This window comes from Callorhinus ursinus, unplaced genomic scaffold, assembly GCF_003265705.2.
Source record: "Callorhinus ursinus isolate GAN/ISIS: 27379988/994484 unplaced genomic scaffold, GSC_fseal_2.0 scaffold15, whole genome shotgun sequence".
NCBI classification, from domain to species: domain Eukaryota; kingdom Metazoa; phylum Chordata; class Mammalia; order Carnivora; family Otariidae; genus Callorhinus; species Callorhinus ursinus.
The window spans coordinates 8783802-8805789 of NW_027397077.1; the positions used below are offsets into that span (position 1 = coordinate 8783802).

The window sequence follows — 21988 nt, forward strand, 5'->3', positions numbered from 1 at the left end:
TTCCTTTACAGGCCCCGTACCTGAATTCCTCAGGCAGTTTAGGGAGAGGTAAGAAGCTTTTCCTGACACGGCTAGGTCTTAATTGCCCTCAGCTCAAAACAATCTACATGTCAAAGCGGCATACTTTGGGGAGGGGTGTGTTTTTTTCTTTTTAAAAGATTTTATTTATTTATTTGACAGAGAGAGGAACACAAGCAGGGGGAGTGGGAGAGGGAGAAGCAGGCTTCCCACCGAGCAGGGAGCCCGATGTGGGGCTGGATCCCAGGATCCCAGGACCCTGGGATCATGACCTGAGCCGAAGGCAGATGCTTGATGACTAAGCCACCCAGGCACCCCTAGGGGTGTTGTTTTCTAAACTCCCCCTCAACTTCTTAAAAGCTGCCCTCACAATACCTAGAGTTGGGTGGCTCTTCTCTGGAAAGGGTGTGTGTATGTGAACATGATTGCCACAGAGCAAGAGCAGAATGCTGGAACACAAGTGCATCCCACAGTGACTGTACAGCCCGTTTCAGCTGTCACACTCAGTTCGCATAGAACCACTTCGTACCTGACAAATTGCCTGATTCACTAAATGAATGCTTCGTTTCACTTACCACCAAGAGGAAATAATGATGGCCATGAGTGGAGGTAACATTTTACACCAAATGGAAGTTACAAATCTCTTCTGCGGCATTAAAGGCACTTCAGCAGTGCTTTCATTCAGTGAAACATATTTTCTACTGGTTTTTTGTTTTATTTTCCTTCTGTTGATCAAATTAATATATACTTAAAAGCATTTTAGGGACGCCTGGGTGGCTCAGTCGGTTGAGCGGCTGCCTTCAGCTCGGGTCATGATCCCAGGGTCCTGTGATCGAGCCCCTCATCGGGCTCCCTGCGCAGTGGGGAGCCTGCTTCTCCCTCTCCCTCTGCTTGTGCTCTCTCTGTCAAATAAATAAAATCTTAAAAAAAAAAAAAAAAGCATTTTAAACGATTAGGACATTTGATTTTTTTTCCCCAAGGAACCCCGGGCTGATTTCATATAATTCATGTGGCTTGTACCCCGCCTGAATTACATGCAGCGTTCCGTTCTCCAAGCGATCAGCCTGGCCCTCAGCTACTGAGTGTGCCCAGCAGAGGGTTTCTAGGTCTCTTGCTTAAAGAGCTCTCCTGGGCCAAGTGGCCGGGATGTGCTTGTCCTAGTAGGGGTCTCAGATGTTCTCAGGACAGCGTCAGCATTGCTCCCTCAGGAAGCGCAGTGCCGCCTCTGCTCCCCCCCGCCCAGTCCCCTCAGCCTGGAGCTCGGGCACTCCTAACATGTGGCCACTTGCTGGAATTCTTCAGAGAGGTCCTGAGCTCCAGGACCAGGGGGACCTGAAAGGAGGGCATCTTCCCCCTGGTAGCATGATCAACTACATAATTTTCACAGCCCAGGACAAAATACGAGTGTGGACGCCTTCTCAAAAAATTTAAGAAATGCAAGACAGCAACAGTAGAATATTCGACAATATTCAATATTCGAGTGTGGAACCCTTCTGACCTTGGTTCCCTGTGTGAATTGCACAGGCCACACACCCACAAAGCTGGCCCAGCCACAAGCTGGAGCCTTTCTACATACACTTTATTTTATTATTATTATTTTTTTAAAGATTTCATTTATTTATTTGAGAGACAGAGAGAGCTAGAGAGCACAAGTGGAGGAGAAGGAGAAGCAGGCTCCCTGCAGAGCAGGGAGCCCGACATGGGGCTCGATCCCAGGACCTTGGGATCATGACCTGAGCCAAAGGCAGAGCCCCCAATCCCAATGCGGGGCTTGAACTTGGAACCCCTGAGACCAAGACCTGAGCTGAGATCAAGAGTTGGATGCTTAACCGACTGAGCCACCCAGGTGCCCCCTGCAGGCATTTTAAACACTTGTTTATTTAATGCTGAACCCCACTTTTAGTGATGAAGGCTGGGGTTCTGAAAGGTTAAGTAACTGTCCCAGAGTCACACAGCCAATAAGCCTAGAGTCTGGATTTCTAACTGGAAACTTCCAGCCCTGTTTCTAGGGCAAAGGGTAGGTAATCATTCACATTTTAAAAAGTCCATTGTTGGTAGACAATGCCTTTTTGTTCTGGAAGGAAGGGATGGGTTCTTCCCAGATAAGCCTAGACTGCCCAGATCCAGGAAGGACTGCCTAGAGCCCCAGGGCCTCTGCCTCTAAGCCTACAGAACTATTTGAAAAGGCTTAAAAACCCTTACTGATAATTCAGCCTCTCGTGCTTTAGCAGCCCCTCAACGGTCACAGCTGAGCTGCTTCTGGGTGCATTGTTTGGATCCCCCACACCTCCTTCCAAGAAAAATAGCTGTGAGGGGTTTCACAGCCTTCACAGCTCCTCCCTACCTCCTGACCCTCTCCCTCCCACTGAGTGGCCCTTCACTCCCCCATCCCCACATCAGTGCTCTGCATCTCCCAGAGCACCCCACCTTGGGACTGCCCCAGAGAAGTGTCCAGCTCTGCAGAGACAAGGGCAGGGGTGGAGGGTGGAAGGTCACTGCAGAGCTGGCCCTGGAAACCCTGAAAAGGGCGCTCTTCTACCCCTCGGTGCCAACTCTGTGAGTTATTAGGGGCTGAATGCTAAGGAAAAGGCCCAGGATGTCAAGGACAAGTAAGTGGAAGGGAGGCCAGAGACACCAGGAGTGCCTCCCTGAGGAGGCAGCTACCTTGAGTTGAGGACGGAGAGCCTCTGACTTATCTCAGGTTTTGCATAAATAATTAAAAAAAAATCACTACTTTATTTTCACAGTGGATTTTTTTTTTAAAATATTTTATTTATTTGACAGAGACCGCAAGAGAGGGAATACAAGCAGGGGGAGTGGGAGAGGGAGAAGTAGGCTTCCTGCTGATCCCAGGCTCCATCCCAAGACCCTGGGATCATGACCTGAGCTGAAAGCAGACATTTAACGACTGAGCCACCCAGGTGCCCCTTCACAGTGGATTTTAAGGTGGCAGAACATTTTACAGATTCTCTTATGGATGCAGTATAATAATTCACAATACTTTCTTGATTGAATCCCCAAACTGAGTGCATCTTACTGGAGAAAAGACTGAAAACGTTCCTATTCACTATTTTTGGTTCTACATCAATCTTAACATTTCTTGCTGGTCCTGAATTCTTGCTATCATTTATCTTTGTCTAGTCACAATTAAAATGCAATAAAGGAGGAAGACTCCAGAAACCACATGAAATGATGGACTAAAAATCTGCCGTGCCACAGAAACCTAAGACGGATGCAAACAATTTCTCTTCATGGAAGCTGCTTTCTGCTTTTGTGCTCTTGCCTTGTGGTATTGATTAGTGCACAAGACTCTCCTGAATTTATGAATGCACAGCAAGATGTTCTTCAGCTCTTGGTACATCTAGCAAGATGAATGCCAGTAAGAACCAACATTTTCCAGATGATAAAGGTATCAAGAGTAGATCAAGATTCTAAGATGCAGGTCCTGATTTCTGAAACCAAGTTGCAACAGGATAAAGTGTGCATATCAACCACCATAGGCTGGGTTATGGTGCAATAACACAAACCCTTACATCTTTGTGGCTTTTTTTTTTTTTTCTCTCTCCCACATCTTAGTGGCTTTAAACATGAAAGGTTTATTTTGCACTTTCAGTACCTGTCCTTTCTAGGTTGGCAGGGTGGCTCTTCCCATCAGTCACTCAGGTCTTAGGTTGGCAAAGAAGCCACCATCTTGAATGTTGTTGGTTGGCCAAGTCCAAAGGGAAAATGCTCAGGAAGGCCTCACTGGGGCAGTTAACTGCCCAGAAATGAATCACACCATTTCTACTTGCTACTCATTGGCCAGAATTAGTCAAATGACCCTTCTCAACTACAGGGGGCCAGGAAGTGCTGGAGGGGGAAAGAACTGGACTTAGGTGGTAATAGAGCAAGTAACCACCACCGTGGTTTGAGGTTGGAGGACAGCAGGGTGAATGTCGATAGAGGAGCAGGTAATTTAGGGGGATGGCTGCTGGCTCTGCTGGACTGATAGCTTGCAATAACACTCCAGACCTCCTCAGGCATCTGAAACCTCAGATGGCTGCAGTCATGTGTAATCAGCTTCTTCGACAAGCAGGGCTTATTTATAGCAAAGTTCCAAGTCAGAAAGCCCAAGACTGAGCGCTGTTCTCACGAATTTGTACCATTCACTACCCCAATGACCCTCTTGAGCTTGTATGCTGGAGTGGGAGGGTGATTTCAGAGTTATAGCAACGAAGTATTTTATCCATGTTGAACTCCTGAGATTCAGCACTGTTAGTGGAGAATGGGTACCATTACTGCCGCCTTCCCCTGGTCACTGATAACCTAACATTACCCAGAAATGACTTTCTCCTTTCCTCTAAATGGGAACATTTAAATTAAAGCTAAATCTGAATGAATAAATTCAGTAAACCCTCCCTCAATAAGGTATGAGTAATGTTACCCTAGTACATTGCCTTCTTTCCTTTGGCTTGCTTGAATAATGGGGAAGGCTTATATTTGACTTAAATAGTCTTTTTTTTTTTTTTTAAGTAAGCTCTACACCCAACGGGGGGCTTGAACTCACAATCCCGAGATCATAAGTCATATGCTCTACTGACTGAGCCAGCCAGGCGCCCCTTAAATGGTCTTTTCAATAGTTATTTTTTTAATATTTTATTTATTTATTTGACAGAGACAGAGATAGCAAGAGCAGGAACACAAGCAGCGGGAGAGGGAGAGGGAAAAGCAGGCTTCCCGCCGAGCAAGGAGTCTGATGTGGGACTCGATCCCTGGACCCTGGGGATCATGACCTGAGCCAAAGGCAGATGCTTAATGACTGAGCCACCCAGGCGCCCCCTTCAATAGTTTTTTTAAAAACATAAAATGCATTGCAAAAAGTAACACGTATGTAAGCCTTAGTAACATTAGAACACCATTTTTAATGTCTGTTTGGAAGTACTATAACTTATTTGTATAAATTCTCTTATCACTGAGTTTTTAGATTGCTTTATACTCCTAACAACTCTGGGCTGAATATCTCATGTCCATTTGAAGGGGATCAGAATATGCCACCCCAAAATATGCCACTTTGGCATAAGGATTATTTTGAGTTGAAGGCATTTGAAATAGATGCAGAAAAGGCTCCCTGCCCTCCTCCTTCCTACCTAAAAGCAGGACATAAATTTCCCATGAGAAAGGAGTCCTGCCTGTACCAGGAGATGGAGAGCCAAGGCCAAGATGAATCTGTACAAACAAATCTTACTACAGTAATCCTTATCTTCCATTAGTTTCCCCCATATATTTACTTTCCCACAATTTACTGCCCCGAGAAGTTTGAACTCCTTTTGTCTTATCCCAGCTCTCAAATTTATCACTCTTTGTTAAAAATGGTATATAAGTGTCCACAATAGCCAAACTGTGGAAAGAGCCAAGATGTCCATCGACAGATGAATGGATAAAGAAGATGTGGTATATATACACAATGGAATATTATGCAGCCATCAAAAGGAATGAGATCTTGCCATTTGCAACGACGTGAATGGAACTGGAGGGTGTTATGCTGAGTGAAATAAGTCAATCAGAGAAAGGCATGTATCATATTACCTCACTGATATGAGGAATTCTTAATCTCAGGAAACAAACTGAGTGTTACTGGAGTGGTTGGGGGTGGGAGGGATGGGGTGGCTGGGTGATAGACATTGGGGAGGGTATGTGCTACGGTGAGCGCTGTGAATTGTGCAAGACTGTTGAATCACAGATCTGTACTTCTGAAACAAATAACGCAACATATTTTAAGAAAAAAGAAAAAGAAGAAGATAGCAGGAGAGGAAGAATGAAGGGGAGTAAGTCAGAGGGGGAGACGAACCATGAGAGATGATGGACTCTGAAAAACAAACTGAGGGTTCTAGAGGGGAGGAGGGTAGGGGGATGGGTTAGCCTGGTGATGGGTATTAAAGAGGGCACGTTCTGCATGGAGCACTGGGTGTTATGAACAAACAATGAATCATGGAACACTACATCAAAAACAAATGATGTAATATATGGTGATTAACATAACAATAAAAAAATTTTAAAAAATGGTATATAAGCTCTCAGGCCTAATGGCTTCTTTGGGGTTTTTACTTCATTTCTGTGAGCCCCCCCAATATACATATTGAATAAACTTTTTTCTCCTTTAATCTATCCTCTGTCAGTTTAGTTTGTCCCAGGGCCTCAGCCACTGAACCTAAGAGAATAGAGGGAGAAGGTTTTTTCTTCCCCTACATCATCTTTTTTTTTAAAGATTTATTTATTTATTTTTATTTTTATTTTTTTTAGATTTTTATGTATTTTTATTTGAGAGAGAGAGAATGAGAGATAGCACGAGAGGGAAGAGGGTCGGAGGGAGAAGCAGACTCCCTGCTGAGCAGGGAGCCCAATGCGGGACTCGATCCTGGGACTCCAGGATCATGACCTGAGCCGAAGGCAGTCGCTTAACCAACTGAGCCACCCAGGCGCCCTAATTATTTATTTTTAGAAAGAGAGAAAGAGCGTGTACTCGCCTTACGTGGAGCTCGATCTCACAACCCATGAGATCATGACCTGAGCTGAAATCAAGAGTCAGATGGATGCTCAACCAATTGAACCAGCCAGGCACCCCACCCCTACATTATCTTTGTCTATACATCCAGTTATTTCCCTGGACTGAAGTCACCTGTCACATTTTTGACATTGATACTTATTGCCCAAGTGCACTTAAAAAGACTATAGACAGGGGTGCCTGGGTGGCTCGATCGGTTAAGCATCTGGCTTCCCCTCCGGGTTTGATCTCAGGGTCCTGGGATGAAGCCCTGGGATGGAGTGTTTTGGGCTTCACATTCAGCAGGGAGTCTGCTGTCTCCCCCTCCCTCTGCTCATGCTCTCTCTCTCTCTCTCTCAAGTTAATAAATAAATAAAATCTTAGAAAAAGTAAAATAGCTAACATTGTAAAAAAATAGAGATATTCACGCCTACTCTCAAGGTATATGTATACAGTCTAATGAGCCTAATTGTTTTCTTAGACTTAAATCCCACTGCTTCATGAAGGCTTCAACTTCTATTTACCACCATCTCTCTTCCTTTTGTGAAATTCTTTCCACCTTGGGTCTGCAGCACTTTGCAGCTGAGTACTTCACTGTTCTCTTGTTAATTTATTAAAAAAAGAAAGAAAGAAAGTGGTGGGGGGGAGAAAAAAATTAGAAATCCCAGCTTTTATTAGTGCCTGGTCCTATGTAAGGCAGTAGAGATGCAAATATGAATTAGACCAAGTCATCACCTTCTAAGAACTCACAGTCCAGTGGGCATCTAAACCTTGATGTTAAATACATCCTGTGAGTAGTTGTGGGGTGGGATGGGGGATTTCAAAAATGGGTATATTCCTGCTTACAGTCTGACAGAAGAACAGCACTGGCATAGTAAATGGTGTCTGTTCATGAGCCTCTGGCAGTAAATAATGAAAGAGGTCCTCAAATACACATTCCTTCCAGCAGTGTGGGACTGTCATTACAAAAGCAGAGCAAATTCCCCACTAAAAGTACCACTTCTTATTCATCCCAGTAGCTATACCATTTGACCCACATAGGTCAGGAAATGTCTGTTGAATGGTGGAGGAATGAATAAATTCACAATTCATAAAGACTTCTTACTATAAGCAAGGAAAAACCAAACTTTTAAGTATTTACAATCTCCCCACATCTAAAGAGGGCAGATCCTCCTGAAGATGCCTTTGTTTTGACGATGGAGTGGGGAAGTTTGGGAGAGAATGATAGGAAAAAAATGTCCTCTATTATAAAGGGAAAGAAAAATCCAGGCAAACAGCTAGGAAGGAGGTAGGAGTTCGGGAGAGCAGAGCACGATATGGAGAGATGTGGCAATTGCAAAAAGGGGAGATATGTTTTTAAGATTTTAAAAAGTCTGCTGTGTGATTTGTGATGTAACTCCCTTCCCTCTCTCCCCAAGAAAACATCAGTTAAAAAAAAAAGTGCACTCTTTTGTGTCTTTAGAGTGTGGTCAGGACTTGTCTTTTGAATGTGGGAAGGCATCAAGGCGAGCTCAAGGGTGGAAACAGGCTAAGAGCAGAGACAGGGAGGCCCAGAGTCATTCGTTGTTTACACACAGCTTGTGTGTTCAAGGATCACGGAATAGAACTTCCCGAGTCCGAGCTGTTACTAGGTTGGCCAAGGGGGAGAGAGGCGAGCACAAAATTGTTGGGGGATTACAGCGGTGGGGAAGAGCCAGGATGATTTAATCTGGCTCCAGAAGGGGTGGGTTGTGGGGAAGTAGTAATTCTCAGCCCGTTTGCTCAGTCCAGTGCCGGGCACCTAACAGGAGCAAGGAATGTATGTGCCGACGGATGGGATCCTACGGGATAAAGGAGGGGACGGTTACGGCATTCGGTGAGTCAGGATTTGTTGCCCCATTGCAGAGATGAAGGCAATGAGGCCCGAAGGTGATTCCATCCAAGCCTCCCCGAGCTCAGGGCGTAGCCAATCCCTCAGTCTCCACTCCTGCTTCCCCCGCACCGTGGTCCCACCGCAGCTCGCGCCGGCACCCCGACTCCGCCCCTCCCACCCTACACTTCCGGGTTCCGCTCCGCCCACCCGGGGGTACTTCCGGTCTCCGGCACCGGAAGCCGCGTCCCTGAGTTGTGGAGCGGTGAGTCCATGGCGCGGGGCTCACGGAAGCAGTCCTTGGGCGGGGCAGTGGCGGGTCAGGTGGCAGCGGGCACTTATTCCTCGGGTCACCACCGGACATCACGCGGCAGCCACTTCCCTGGCAAAGGCCTGTGGCTGACGTTATTTCCGGGGCATGTGCAGGCAGGAGAAGGCCGGAAGTGGCTCCGGTCCCACTCGGTGGCGGGGCGGAGTCAAGGAGGGTCTTCTCGATGTTTCCGCGTTTCCTTCTGGAGCACCTGGGAGTTTAGGAGGGTCCCTTGGGTAGAGAGTGGCTGGTTAGCAAATACAAATACAGGACGTCCAGTTAAATATGAATTTCAGATAAGCAACAAATAATTATTTAGTTCAAATATTGTACGGAACATACTTATATTTTAAATTCCTTGCTTATCTGAAGTTCAGATTTAACTGGACGTCCTGTATTTTAACTGTCAACCTTAACCTTGAAGACTCCCCATTCTCACCGCCCCCCTTTCCCTGGGCCCTGGTATACCGTGACAAGGCTGGGATCCTCTAGGCTTGTGTCCATCTGGGAAACAGGTACAGAGTTCACCCAGGCTGTCAAGCTGTTGCTAGATTCTAAGCTGCTTTTGGTTCCTAGCCCAATGGGGCCAGTCCCAGGGGCTTCCTGGCAAAAAAGCGGAGCCCGTTTTCCGAGTCCCCATGGCGGCACCCTCTGTGTTCCCTTTCAGGGCTGGAGTCAGGCAGTATTGGTCTTACGGGAAAGCTGAGAACCATGCTGGCTAAGTGACTGAGGGCTACACGTTGTTAGGTTTTTTGAGTGTGGGATAAAGTGTTTGGGGTTCAGGTTTTCTGTGTTAACAGTGGGCAGCTTCAGAGAGGCCAAGGATGTCAAGGGGAGAGCACTAGTCTTATTTCATCCCACCTCATTTTGACATGAGGCCCAGTGAAAGAAAAGGAGTTGTCTTTGTGGTAGAGCTGGAGCGTGATTCCCAGCCTCCTTCCCCTGCTCTGTCCACGCTTGCTGCTGCAGTCAGCCGGTGGTATTTGTGGTGGGCATCACTAAAGTGGATGCCTTTTTTAGAGATGATCTCTTTGGGGCTTCATTGTTCCTGAACTCTTTTACAGCCTCCTGACCTTCACCCCAAGTCTTTAGCCTTTACCTTGCCTAGTGGGGAAAGTGACTATTTGGCCTCAGCTGTGGGAGGCTGGCCTTTCCTGCTCTAGACACTTGGCTCTCAGTCCTGTCGGTGTGTGACCCAAGACTTGTCTTGTTAAGTGAGAGCGAAAGGCGTTTTCTTGGCAGGGCTGGGTCTGGCCAGCCAAGTAGGTGGAAGGGTGTCCTTTTCTGTCCAGCTTGGGGCCCATGATACGTGGCTTCAATGTGGTGTCTAGGGACTTCTCTAAGGTTCCAGCATGAGCCAGTCTTTGCTGCCATTTCTCGTTTGAACCTGAACCTTTTGCTGAACTGGCCTTGATTGCTGGGATTCCGCAGGCTGTGTGTTCTGAGGATGTGATCTGAGCCTGCCTATCAGTGTTCCTGTGAGCCTACAGCCTCCCCACACAGACCTAGCCTTCCCAGGCTCCCAGCCCAGATCCGCGAGCTAATGACATAGAGCAGGCTGCAGGTCATCAGGCTCGGGGTCAGTCGGTGGGACAGCCAGCAGCCTCTTGGCAACAGAAGTGGTAAAGAGGCAAGGAAGGAGTGCCAGAAAGGGCTCTTGTCCCTGGAGGAGCGCTCAGAAGTGCAGGGGGTGGAAAAGGGGTGGGGCAGGAGCCCACTGGTAGGAATTGCTCCCTCTGTGAATGATTAACTCTCTGGCCAGAGCGGTGGCCTAGGGGTAGGGCTCAGCTAACAGGACCTTTGGACTCAGGACAGAGTGTCCAGAGGACCAGAGGATAGCCTGCAGAAGAGGAGGACATGGTAGGTGGCAGGCTTGGGCTCTGAGAACTGGAGTGAGATCAGGCAGCTGAGGGCCTCAGAAAGTCTTGGCCTGGCAGTTGGCCCACTGCAGCAGCCACTGTGGGGTCCAGCGGCCCCAAGCCCTCAGAGAGGTGGTTGGGGGGGGGGGGTCTGTCTCTGGTCTTGCAGCAGCCTCACTAGTGCTTTCTTCCCCCTAGGCAGCCATGGGTGCCCGGTGGTGCTGAGAGCAGTGGGGCATGGCTGCAGTCCTGCAGGTTCTGCCCTGCGTGGCCCGAGCCCCCTTGCGCCCGCTCCTCTCGGGGGGCCCAGTGGTCCGGCAGGCCAGTGGCATGGCCCTGGCAGAGCAGGCTCAGCAGCTCTTCGAGAGCACTGTGGGTGCCGTGCTCCCAGGCCCCATGCTGCACCGGGCACTGTCCTTGGATCCCGGCAGCGGGCTGCTGAAGGTGCGGGATCGGAGCTTTCAGCTGCGGCAAAACCTCCACCTGGTGGGCTTTGGCAAGGCTGTGCTGGGCATGGCCGCTGCAGCTGAGGAGCTCCTGGGCCAGCATCTCGTGCAGGGTGTGATCAGCGTGCCCAAGGGGATCCGGGCTGCCATGGAGCGTGCTGGCAAGCAGTAAGGAGCCTTGGGGGTATGCTGCCTGCTGTCCCCAGGTGGGGGGGAAGTGAGGCCCAAACTCAGCGCTGGATCAGGCAGGCCTCCCTCCCTCACCAGCATCCCTTTTCTTCTGGGTCTGGACTGGCTCCGGGATGGGTGTCAGTGGCATTCTTCACCTATACAGCTGAGAAATCATGTGGGAGGAGAGGGACCTGCCCCATCCCTTGCTGTCTGTTCTCACTCTCTCTCTCTCTCTTCAGGGAGATGCTGCTGAAGCCACACAGCCGTGTCCAGGTATTCGAGGGTGCAGAGGACAACCTACCAGACCGTGATGCACTTCGGGCTGCACTGGCCATCCGGCAGCTGGCTGAAGGTCTCACAGCGGACGATCTGCTGCTTGTACTCATCTCAGGTGTGGGTGCCAGATTGGCTCAGGACAGTTTAGGGGGCAGCGGCGGTGGTCCCAAATATCAGGTCTGCGAGACATGGTTGGTCTGAGCCCCCAGGGTCACAGAGCAAGGGAGGCAGTAAAGAGCCTGGATGGCTGACCTCTGGGTGGCCCTGGGCAGGTTATCTGGCCTCCTCGGAGCTGGGGGTCCTCCCCAGAATGACCTTGTTTGGCGATCATAAGAGGGCATATAGGAAGCATATAATTCAGGGTGTCACAGGGGTAAAACATCCCTGCTGTTTCTGTTATCTGTGCCAGTATGATCGGGGGTTGGAACCCAGGTCTCTAGCTCCTGCGGAGCCCATCCTTGGTCTCACTGTCTCCTCCTGGTCTCCCCCCTGTTCCAAGCTCTTAATGAATAGTTCTTCTAGTGTCTGCTGGGACCTGGGCTCCAAGGCAGGGCACAGCCCAGGGTGTGGTGACTGTATGCATGGTCCCTGCATGTCCACACGGGGGCACCCTAACCCCACCTTTCCAGCAGCCCCTTCGCTAATGTGGGTACTGCCTGCTTGCTTCCTTAAGTGGGGAGGTTCCTTTGCAGTCTTATCCCCTCTGCCCAATTTCTTCACTGTCTCTGCAGGTGGGGGCTCAGCCTTGCTGCCCGCGCCTATCCCCCCCGTGACACTGGAGGAAAAGCAGACACTCACCAAGCTGCTGGCAGCCCGCGGGGCCAACATCCAGGAGTTGAACACCATCCGGAAAGCGCTGTCTCAGCTCAAGGGTGGGGGGCTGGCGCAGGCCGCCTACCCTGCCCAGGTGCGTGGGTCCTTCCTACCCTAGGCAGCCCTGGGCTGCTGGAGCCAGACCACACGTGCCAGGGAGACAAAAGCCTGGAACAGCATACAAATTGGCAGGGGTCTGGCGTAGGAATCCACGGGGCTGGCTGGGAGGGGCCTCCGAGTGGATGGGGGTGGGGTGTCCAAATGGTACATGTTCTGCAGACCCCCTGGAGAGGGGTTAGGAAAGGGTGAGGAAACGCACTGGGCCGTCTGAGGCTGTGCAGACACATGGCAGGGGATGGGTAGGGTGAGGACCTGGAGGGACTGAGCCTTGCCTCTGTGCCACCTCCCCAGGTGGTGAGCCTGATTCTGTCAGATGTGGTGGGGGACCCAGTGGAGGTGATTGCCAGCGGCCCCACGGTGGCCAGCGTCCACAACGTGCAAGATTGCCTGCACATCCTCAATCGCTACGGCCTTCGTGCAGCCCTGCCACGTTCTGTGAAGACTGTGCTGGCTCGGGCTGACTCTGACCCTCACGGGCCACACACCTGTGGCCACGTGCTCAACGTGATCATCGGCTCCAACGCACTGGCACTGGCTGAGGCCCAGCGGCGGGCCGAGGCACTGGGGTACCGGGCCGTGGTGCTGAGCGCAGCCATACAGGGCGATGTGAAAAGCGTGGCCCGGTTCTACGGTCTGCTCGCCCAAGTGGCTGGAGCCCACCTCACCCCGCCTGGGACTGCAGCCTCCATGGAGCAGGAGGAACAACTCCACGAGCTGGCAGCTGAGCTCCAGCTCCCGGACCTGCGGCTAAAGGAGGCTCTGGAGACTGTGGTGGGGGCTGGGGGCCCCGTCTGCCTACTGGCTGGTGGCGAGCCCACTGTGCAGTTGCAGGGCTCGGGAAAGGGTGGCCGGAACCAGGAACTGGCTCTACGTGTTGGAGCAGAGCTGGGACGGTGGCCACCGGGGCCTGTAGATGTGCTGTTTTTGAGTGGTGGCACCGATGGGCAGGATGGGCCCACGGAGGCAGCCGGGGCGTGGGTCGTGCCTGAGCTTGCCAGCCAGGCTGCCGCTGAGGGCCTGGACGTGGCCTCTTTCCTATCCCGCAGTGACTCACATACCTTCTTCCGCTGCTTCCGCGGCGGGATGCACCTGCTGCACACAGGGCTGACTGGCACCAACGTCATGGACGCCCACCTCCTGTTGCTGCGGCCGCGGTGATGGTGTAGGTCATGTTTTAGGAGTACAGAGGAGACCTACAGGGTAGCAGCCTGGGGCAGACCAGGGTTGGTCCCCAAGGCCTCAGCAGGCCTGAGGGCCCTTTTTCTCCTTGGTTCTGGCTGCCTGGGCGACCCTGACACCTCATACCCAGGGCCTCTGCTCTGTGTTCGTTCCCCCAGCCAGACTGGCACATGGGGGCTCTCTCCTCTCCCCCCTTTCTGCCATGACAGCAGCTAACCCTGAGGACTGGGATGAGCCCCTTGGCCTGTTTGCTATTCTTGGTCTTCCCCAACAGTGGGCAGCCCCTCTGCCAAGCTCCTGAGTGTCTTTTCTGTGGGGTGAAGTGAGAAGGACTGCAAATAAAAAGAACCACACTATGGGTTCTCCGTGTGTTTTCCCTCAGAGCAAAGACTCAGAGCTGCCGGGAAAAGGAGTGGGGTCAGGCTGCAGCCCCAGCTCTAGGACTCCACAGGGGTTCCCCATACCCTTCTCTGAAGGACACACTCAGCACCTGTCTCACTGAAACAGGAGCTGAGGAAGGTTGAGCCTGGCTTTGTCACACTCAGTGTGGGCCAGCAGAGACCCCTGGGAGGAGAGGCCGAAGGACTGCGGTCTATGGGGTCTGAGCGGGACAGGCCACCTGTCCAACTGTGACTCCCCTGTGGCATCCCTGTTGCAGTCTCCAGACTGCTGCAAACCTTGCTGGGTACAAGCCCACTAGCCACTAAGGCTGTCCTCGCCTTCTGTATTTGGACAGCCCTTAGGGACAGACCACACCATTGGTTGAGCTGCCCTTTGTGTATCCAGGGGCTATTCCGAGCCACACAGGATTCTGGACCTTGTTTCCTTGTGTCAGGCCCATTTTCTCATGCTGAACATCTCAGTTTCTTTAGCTGCTTCTTTGGGACACAGTGCAGTTCCTGGTGCCAGCCTTGCAGTGGGGGTCTCCAGTGCTGAGATGGTGGGTCAGAGTACTGAGGGGGTCCAGCAGCCCCCTGCGCACCCCCCTGTTACTGTTGGCTAGGGAGGAGGTCAGTGGGAAGAGCAACAGAGGAAAGGTTCCCTCGGCTAGGCTAGTGGCCTGTGCTGGGAGAGGGCGGGGCTGCTGTCCTACCTCTGTCCGGGCCCCCTTGCTCAGGATCCCAGCCCTCCGTTGGCCGCCCCCGCCGTACGCCACGGCTCCAATCCCTATATGAGTGAGCAGTAAAATCACATAGGAATAAAAAGCCATAGAGAACAGCGAGGCCTGGGGCTGCTCCTGCTGGCCCCTCCTCCAGCCCAGCTGTGCCCTCCTCTCAGGGTGTGAGGGGCTCGGACCGGGGCTGGCACATCCTCCCCCCGGGGAAGAGTCTCCCTTACCCACTTGGGCTCTGGACAACCCGGCTTGCAGATGGCTCATGACCTGGGGACAAGGCGAGGTGAGTCATGTGAGCCAGGCCCTGGAGGTCAGGGAAGTTTAGGGAAGAGGGGAGTTGGCACCCTTCTGATGCAGGGCACTTCCTTCCCTTCTGTACCGGCACGGAGTTTCCACTGACTGCGGGGTCATAGTCTAGGGGGTATGGTCCCTACGTGGAAGTACCTGTGCCCTGTTCCTGTTCCTCCTCTGACAACCTCCTGTTTCAGTCCTTGCCCTCGGGAGCATGAGCATTAGCGCGGGGTGTCAAGTTCCAGGCAAGAGCAGGACAGGAGGGCAGGGCCTGCGGCAGAGTACTTGTCTCTCCTGTCCACAGTGTGTGTGTGGGGGGGGGTAGCATGTGAGCACACACATGTGGGTGGCCAGGGGTAGGGCCAGGCTGCTGCTTGTGCACTAGGCTGCTTACATGCCTGTTGAGGTGTTTGGGTGTGGGTGGGGTCTTGCCAGAGGGTACCCCTGTGTCCCTTTGGCCCTTGCCCTATGCCTGTATTTGTGGGGGCTGGGAGGCCAGGGCCTGGATTGGGCCTAACCCATTAGCTTTGCTCATTTGGTATCCCCAAGATGAGAACAGATACATTTGGCCTCAAATCTAGACGAAAATATGAGATAAACGCTGCATGGTGAGTGTTCAATAGGACTTATTATTTGCTCCATAAATTTCAATTATGGATCATAATAATTGTTCCCATCCTGTGGCTCTTGGCTTCTGTCTCTCCTGGCTCAGGTTCCTCTTGCCCTTGCGCCCACCTCATTTCCATTCCCTGAAGCTTTCCCAGCCCACATTGTGCCCAGCCCCCCCTCACTGCTGCCACCTTTACAGGCCCTTCCGTTCTCTCTACTTGGCATGAACTAAAAAGAGCTGGGCAGTGGGCTTGGACAGCCCTTAGGTATCAGCTAATCCAAGTCCTCTTATTTTATAGCTGGAGAAAGAGAGAGGGAAGGTGGCTTGCCTGGGGCTGCCCAGCAAGTCTGCCACAGAAGCAGCAAGCCTGGTCGGGACCTGCTTGCCCACCCTGTGGGTCTCAGAGACCCTGGGGCCCAGAGAGAGCTCAGCCAGAGTCAGGGATCCCCTCTTGCCTCCCCGCTGCCCCTCAAGGGCTTGGGGATGGTGACGTGACCACATTTGGCCTCTCTGGGAACCATAAAACAGATTTGTTGGTCCCTTTTTGGTTTAGATTTCACAGTTCCATTGCACGTATGGTTTGGTAGAAAACCACGTGCACTGGGGTGATGGGCTTCTGCACAGAGGGTCGTGTCTGCATCTGTATGCATATCTGTATGTGTGTGCGTGGGGATGCATGTGGGCGTGCGTGTGTCCAGCTCAACCCACAGCCAGCTCCTGAGCAGGCATCTGAGCTGTGCTCCCCTCTACCCCTGGGTGAGGACACACAGTTTGGTGTGGTCAACCTACTGGAGATATGGTGAAGCAAGTTGGACAAGGAGGCCATAAAGGCTGGCAGAGGCCAACATGAAGGGCTTTGTGTGCCTGGCTGAGGGGGTGAGACTTCCCAAGGATGGTGGTGACAAGCGTCCTGGGATTTTGGCAAGGATCAGCCGGGAGGCTGTTTTAGGACGCAGGTGCTGAGGCCTTCTTTACTGCAGGGATGGGGGATGCCAGGGGGACGTGCCAGGAGGTGGAGGAGGTGCCAGAGATGAGGGAGAGGTGCATCACTAGGCTGCGGAGCCCCTCCCAGCTCCCCTCTGCCTGTCCGTCTGCAGCCTCACCCCAGCAGTCTTCTGCCAGTCCAGGTAACCATTTAGGGGTCACTTTGGAACCAAGGCTAGAAGCCCTGGCTCAGACACCCCTCTCAATGCCTTCAGGGTCTTGAGGATCTGGAAGGTGGAGCAGCTGGGCAACCAGTGGATGCTTTGGTGAGTGTAGGCACCCTGCCCTTATGTAGGCTCTCACAGGATGGCAGTTAAAAGACCTGGAAGGAGCCCTGCAGTGGGAGTCGGGCCCTAGATCCTGGCCCTGCCACCTTCCTTTCTCCACATCTTGCTTTTCTCTTCTCTCTAATGGGGACAACATTCTGTCCCGCTCACCGCTCTGGGGAGGTGTCAGCAGTAGATGGATCTGGGTAGGAAAGCTCTGTGGAAGTGGGGGTGCTCCGAGGGAAGCAAAGAAGGGAGAGGTGCTGGCCTCTTCCAAGGAGAAGCTCAGGGAGCTCTCCACACAGGGAGGCCCCCTTCTTCCAGGCAGGGCCTGGGTTAGAGCCAGTAAGGCCTTGGTCCTCACTGACTGAGGCCCTCTGGCACTGGACTAGCACTCGCAAGGGGTGGTCTTTGAGTTTTAAATGACTGGGCACAATGCACAGTGCCCCGAGAGGTCACAGAACCAAAGTGAGCTGACCCACCCTGGGAGAGAGACCCCTCCTGTCTCAGAAAAAAAAAAAAAGGGCAGGACAGCCTGATCCCTCTGGATCTGGATCATGTGTGAGGGACATGATGAGGTCCAGACTGGGGTGGGGGAGAACCAGCTTGACTGCAGGCTAGGAATCCCTAGCCGAGTGAGAGAATTTGGGGTGTGCTAGGGGAGGGCAGGGGTCATGGAAGGCTGGGGGGATACTGACATGCCACTCAGGGTGTAGCCAATGGCCCAGGCAGGGTGCTGCACGTGAGTGGGGTCACGGAGCTGTGCTGAGCTGAGTCCAAGCCAGGAGGGGTGGTCTTGTTCCCTGGAACAGGGGTGTCTGGAGGTCAACCACTCCTGGGGAATCACTGGGGCCAGTCCCGAGGCTTATCCTCTCCCACTTCCCCTGACTTGGGCTGTCCTTGGGCCTGGCTGGGTTGGGCTGTGGCAAACCACCTGGGCCCTTGAGATCTGATGCCCATAGCTCTGATTCCACCTCTCTGTACATGTTGGTTCATCTGGGGTTGTTGCCTGCTCAGTTGAGGAGGCCGTGTTAGGGAAGAGGGTGAAGGAGAGTTGGGCCCCAGAAACAAGTGCTCCATCTGACCAGTCCTCAGGAGACAAATGTCCCCGGCAGCTCTACCTTATGGGTCACTACCCATCATGACCTTGTACACGGATGGCTCCCTGGGGGTTCAGGGAGCTCTAGGACCTGGCTCTGCCCCAGCCAGATAGCCAGAGGCTGCACCCCAAGATGCACCCCGCTGGGGAGCTCCCCCCCCCCCCCCCCGGGCTCTGCATACTCCCAACCTTTCCTGCCCCTCCTCTGGCAGCCAGAAGAGCCACCCTGCTTGCTTCTTTAGAGAAGTGTGAGCAGCACACTCTGTCCCCATGCAGCCCTGCCTCTCCATCCCCAGCTCCAGCTGAGAAGGGGGCGGGGCCCCCGGCACTGGTTTCTGCCCCTTTCCATCCACTCCCACCCACCTGCCCAGCTTCAGGGTCTCTGGATCTCCTGGTAGCCTTGGGTCATCTCGTATAACTGCGTTTGTAGCCCTCATGCTGGAGCCAGGACTCTGTCTCCCCCTGTTCTCTTTCTCCCCCTGTCTCCCAGCTTTCCTCCCCATCCAGCTCAGGAAGCTGACCACAGGAGCATCTGGGCTCTGGCCTGAATCCCTACTGTTCACTACTGTGGGTAAAGCTGTCCTGGGGATCCTATTTTGGGGGAGCTGGTCAGAGACCCCTCGCAGAGGGAGAAGCGCCCCTCCCCACGTGTGGCCCTGTGGGGCTGGCGGTCAGGAGCTGGGGGTGAAACAGCCAGCCTGTGGCGGGGGGCAGATCGCTCCTTCTCTGCCCACACCCCCCAACCTGGGCAGTGGGAGCAGCCCAGCACATGCCTGACCAGCAACCCAAAGCCCAGCAGGGACAGGCACTTTAGGGGTCACAGCCCCGTGGACAGCGCCTCTGCTACCACCTGGTAACCTCACAGCCACAGCCCTGCCAGAGGCAGCGTTCAGCGCCCTGGACTCCAGGACTGGGCATACACTCAGACCTTCAGGTGTGGCTATTCCTGCAGCCTAGCCCCCTCCCCCCCCCTCCCGCCCACGTCCCCACCGCCCCCGGCCCCCCTCCTCACGCCCGGCCCCGGGCAGCTTTGCCCCCCCCCCCCCCGCCCCCCCGCAGCCAACTGGCTGCCCCTCTGCCCTGGGCTCCTGCTGACCGCCGGGGCAGCGGGCACTGTGACTGCTGTGCCGGCTGCCCCGGGCCGGGAGGCGCCGCGCCGGACTGCCCCTGTCCCCACCCGCCCGCCCCCCAGGGCTCCCTGCTCACCTCGGTGGCGCTGTCTCCGCACCAGAGGCACTGCAGTGTGGGAACTGTCCCGAGGAGCCAGTTCTCCGCTGAAACAAAGAGGTGGGGGAGAGAGGGGGGGGCAGCGGGAGAGGGAGAGGGTGAGTGAGCGGGAAGGAGCGGAGGCTGGAGGGGAAGAGAGAAGGGAGAGGGCGAGGGAGGAGACAGGAGGGAGGGGATCGCAGGGAGATCGCGCCGGACTCCGGGACTGAAGGGCCGGCGCGAAGGGAGAGGAAGTGGGGAGGGACGGAGGGGAGAGATTGTTCGAGGGGCCGCACGGCGAGGGGCGTGGGCAGGAGAGGGAGCCGGGTGACAGGCAGGGCTGCCGGCCGGCAGCGGGCTGGGGGCTGGGCCGGGAGCGGGGGCGGGGGGGCAGGGGGCCCCACCCGTCCTCTGCCCGCTCCGGCACTTGGGTGGGTGGGCGGGCAAAGGCCATAAGGGGAATGGGAGGGGGAGGCGGGCGGCCAGGCGAGGGCTGAGGGGCTGGGCTGGCGGGCGGGCTGGCTGGGAGCACGGGGGGCCGGGGACAAAGGCGGGAGAAGAACAAAGGTGTCCGAATGGAGGACTCAGCCCCTGCTGACCTCCGGGTGCCGCAGTCCTCAGCGTCCTGGACGGAGTCTCCCTAATGGAGGACAGGTCCACTCTGGGCCGGTCCAGGCTCTGAAGTGGCAGCCCGAGGTCAAGGGGAGAATGGATGGGCTGTGGGAGTGGGCAGGGCCCCTTCCTTCTGAGAGAGGTCGAACGCGCTGGCCGCAGGGACTGGCCACACATCAGGATGCCAGTGTCACTGTTTCTTTGGGGGAGGGGATGGTCGATAGGGTGTGAAGCTGGGCCTGAAAGCTGGGTGGGGCAAGTCCCCTTTTACGGAAAAGCATTTGGGGTCCCCAGGAGGAGGGAAGGGTGGTGGGCACTTCGGGGGAATGGGAGGGATGGGGATGGGAGAGTGGGGAGCTGGGGACAGGGCAGAGATGAGGCGGAAAAGGGGCCACAGGGGTGGGTCCAGACCTGCAGCCCCTCAAAAGGCCCATGGGCAGCAGAGGCCTCCCTCTCCACACCCCACAATTCTGCCTAATACAGGACAGGCTAATGAGCCACTTCCCTCCTGCATCTGAGCGCTGCTGTGACAGGCAAGGGCACCAAGGAAGTCAGTCTGGGCTGCCCAGGGACAAGTCTGTGTTGGTGCTGTTAGTGCTGCAGGTGGCAGGGGAGGCAGGGTGGCCTTGACCAGAGGCATCCCATCCCTCTCTGGCCCTGGACATAGTGCTCTGGGCTGGTCCAGTCTCCTCTCAGGCCCAGAGGCACAGAATGCCCTCCTAAGCCCTCTGACCAAAGGAAGTTCCCCTTGTCCCACTGAAGACTCCCCGTAGAAATTCCAGAGCACCTACCTTCTCTGGAGAACAGGAGAGGGGAGGGAGCCATGGGCTGGCCTGAAGCTGTGACAGGGAGAGGGGGAGACACTCAGCCCCCAGTCCCACCCCACAGGGAAAGGGTAAGAGCTAGATGCCCCTTAGACTCTGCCTAGCCCCACCCCCTACCACCTCCTCAGGGAAGCCCTCCCAGCCCCACTGAGCCAGGCCACATCAACCCAGCTGCCACTGGTCTTACTACATCTTCCAGTAGCCTGGAAGCCTGAAAAAGGAAAGAAACTACCTCCCTCCTTCCTTTCCTCCCTCCCTTTTATCCTCTCTTCCCTCCTTCCACTTTTTATTTAGAAATAATTGCAAACTTACAGAAAAGTTGTCAAAATAAGAATAGTCTAAGATACTCATATACCCTTGGCCATATTCAACTATTGTTACTATTTTGTTTCACTTACTCTACATATTTGCTCTGTGTGTGTGTGTGTGTGTATGTGTGTGTGTGTATGAGAAAGAGAGAGAGAGAGAGAGAGAGAGAGAGAGAGAGAGAGAAAGAATCATGCATCATTTTCTTCCTGAGCTATTTGAGAGTAAGTTGTAGGCATGTGGCTAAAAGGATGGTTTCCTATCTGCTTCTGTTTCTATCTTGTGGAGCCAGCCTAAGGGAGCCCGGACCATGTTGTGTGGAATGAATGAAGGTCTGGAAGAGGCAAGGAATGAGTGGACATCACCTCCTGGGAGCTCGAGGCCTGGGGACTGGAGGCCCTTGGCCAAGGCCCCTGAGAGTTGGGCTGCATACGTCTGTGGTGCCCGCGGCCAGCGGGTAGGGTAGAGCTGGAAGAGCAGGGATGTCCTCACTGCAGCAGCTGGGCCCACTCGGGAGATGGGGTCCTGCCTGCCTGGCCCTGAGTGGGCTTGAGGCCTTGAATTCTTGCCTTTGGGCCCTCCCCACAGCCCCATGAGGGACAGGCCAGGGAGGGGGCCCCACTTGATAGCTGGTCCATGCTGATTGGCTTAAAGAGGGCAGGATGGGGGCTCATACTGGGGCTTATGTGATGGTCCCTGACACAGGGCTGGCATTCCTTCTGTCCCCCCGGTGCTCTCAAATGGTTGCAGTCCCATCTGGAGGCTGTCCTTCAGACGACTTCTCTCTTATCCCTCCTCACCCCCATCCAAAGGTTATGGTTAAGTGTGGCATTTAAAAATCATAAGGTGAGGGGCGACTGGCTGGCTCAGTTGGCAGAGGCTGTGACTCTTGATCTTGGGGTCATGAGTTCTAGCCCCACATTGGGTGTAGAGCTTACTTAAAAAAACAAAAAAACAAAAAAACTAAAACCTCCTGTATCGAATGAGTCATAATAATACACTTAAAAATTTGGAGAACAAAATCGCACGAGGAAAGATGATCTGAGCTCTGAAGCCCAGATTTCCTCTCCCTTATAGATGAATTCCTCTTCCTCCAGGAAGCCCTCCAGACTTCC

General features: G+C 53.8%; 2 protein-coding genes across 3 annotated transcripts in view; one reads left to right on the plus strand and one right to left on the minus strand.

Annotated features, from left to right (window-relative positions):
* TLR9 (toll like receptor 9) overlaps positions 1-21988 on the minus strand; it is a 112055-nt gene that overhangs the window by 72716 nt on the left and 17351 nt on the right. The window lies entirely within an intron of this gene.
* On the plus strand, positions 8571-13917 carry GLYCTK (glycerate kinase). 2 transcript variants are annotated; one of them, XM_025885493.2, is made up of 5 exons: positions 8571-8652; positions 10755-11170; positions 11413-11564; positions 12181-12356; positions 12674-13917. In XM_025885493.2, exons 2-5 carry the CDS (start codon positions 10794-10796, stop codon positions 13538-13540), a joined length of 1572 nt encoding a protein of 523 aa, XP_025741278.2. In that variant the 5' UTR covers positions 8571-8652; positions 10755-10793; the 3' UTR covers positions 13541-13917. The 2 variants fall into 2 exon arrangements, with proteins under 2 accessions (XP_025741278.2, XP_025741279.2); XM_025885494.2 differs by lacking the exon at positions 8571-8652 and adding an exon at positions 9238-10557.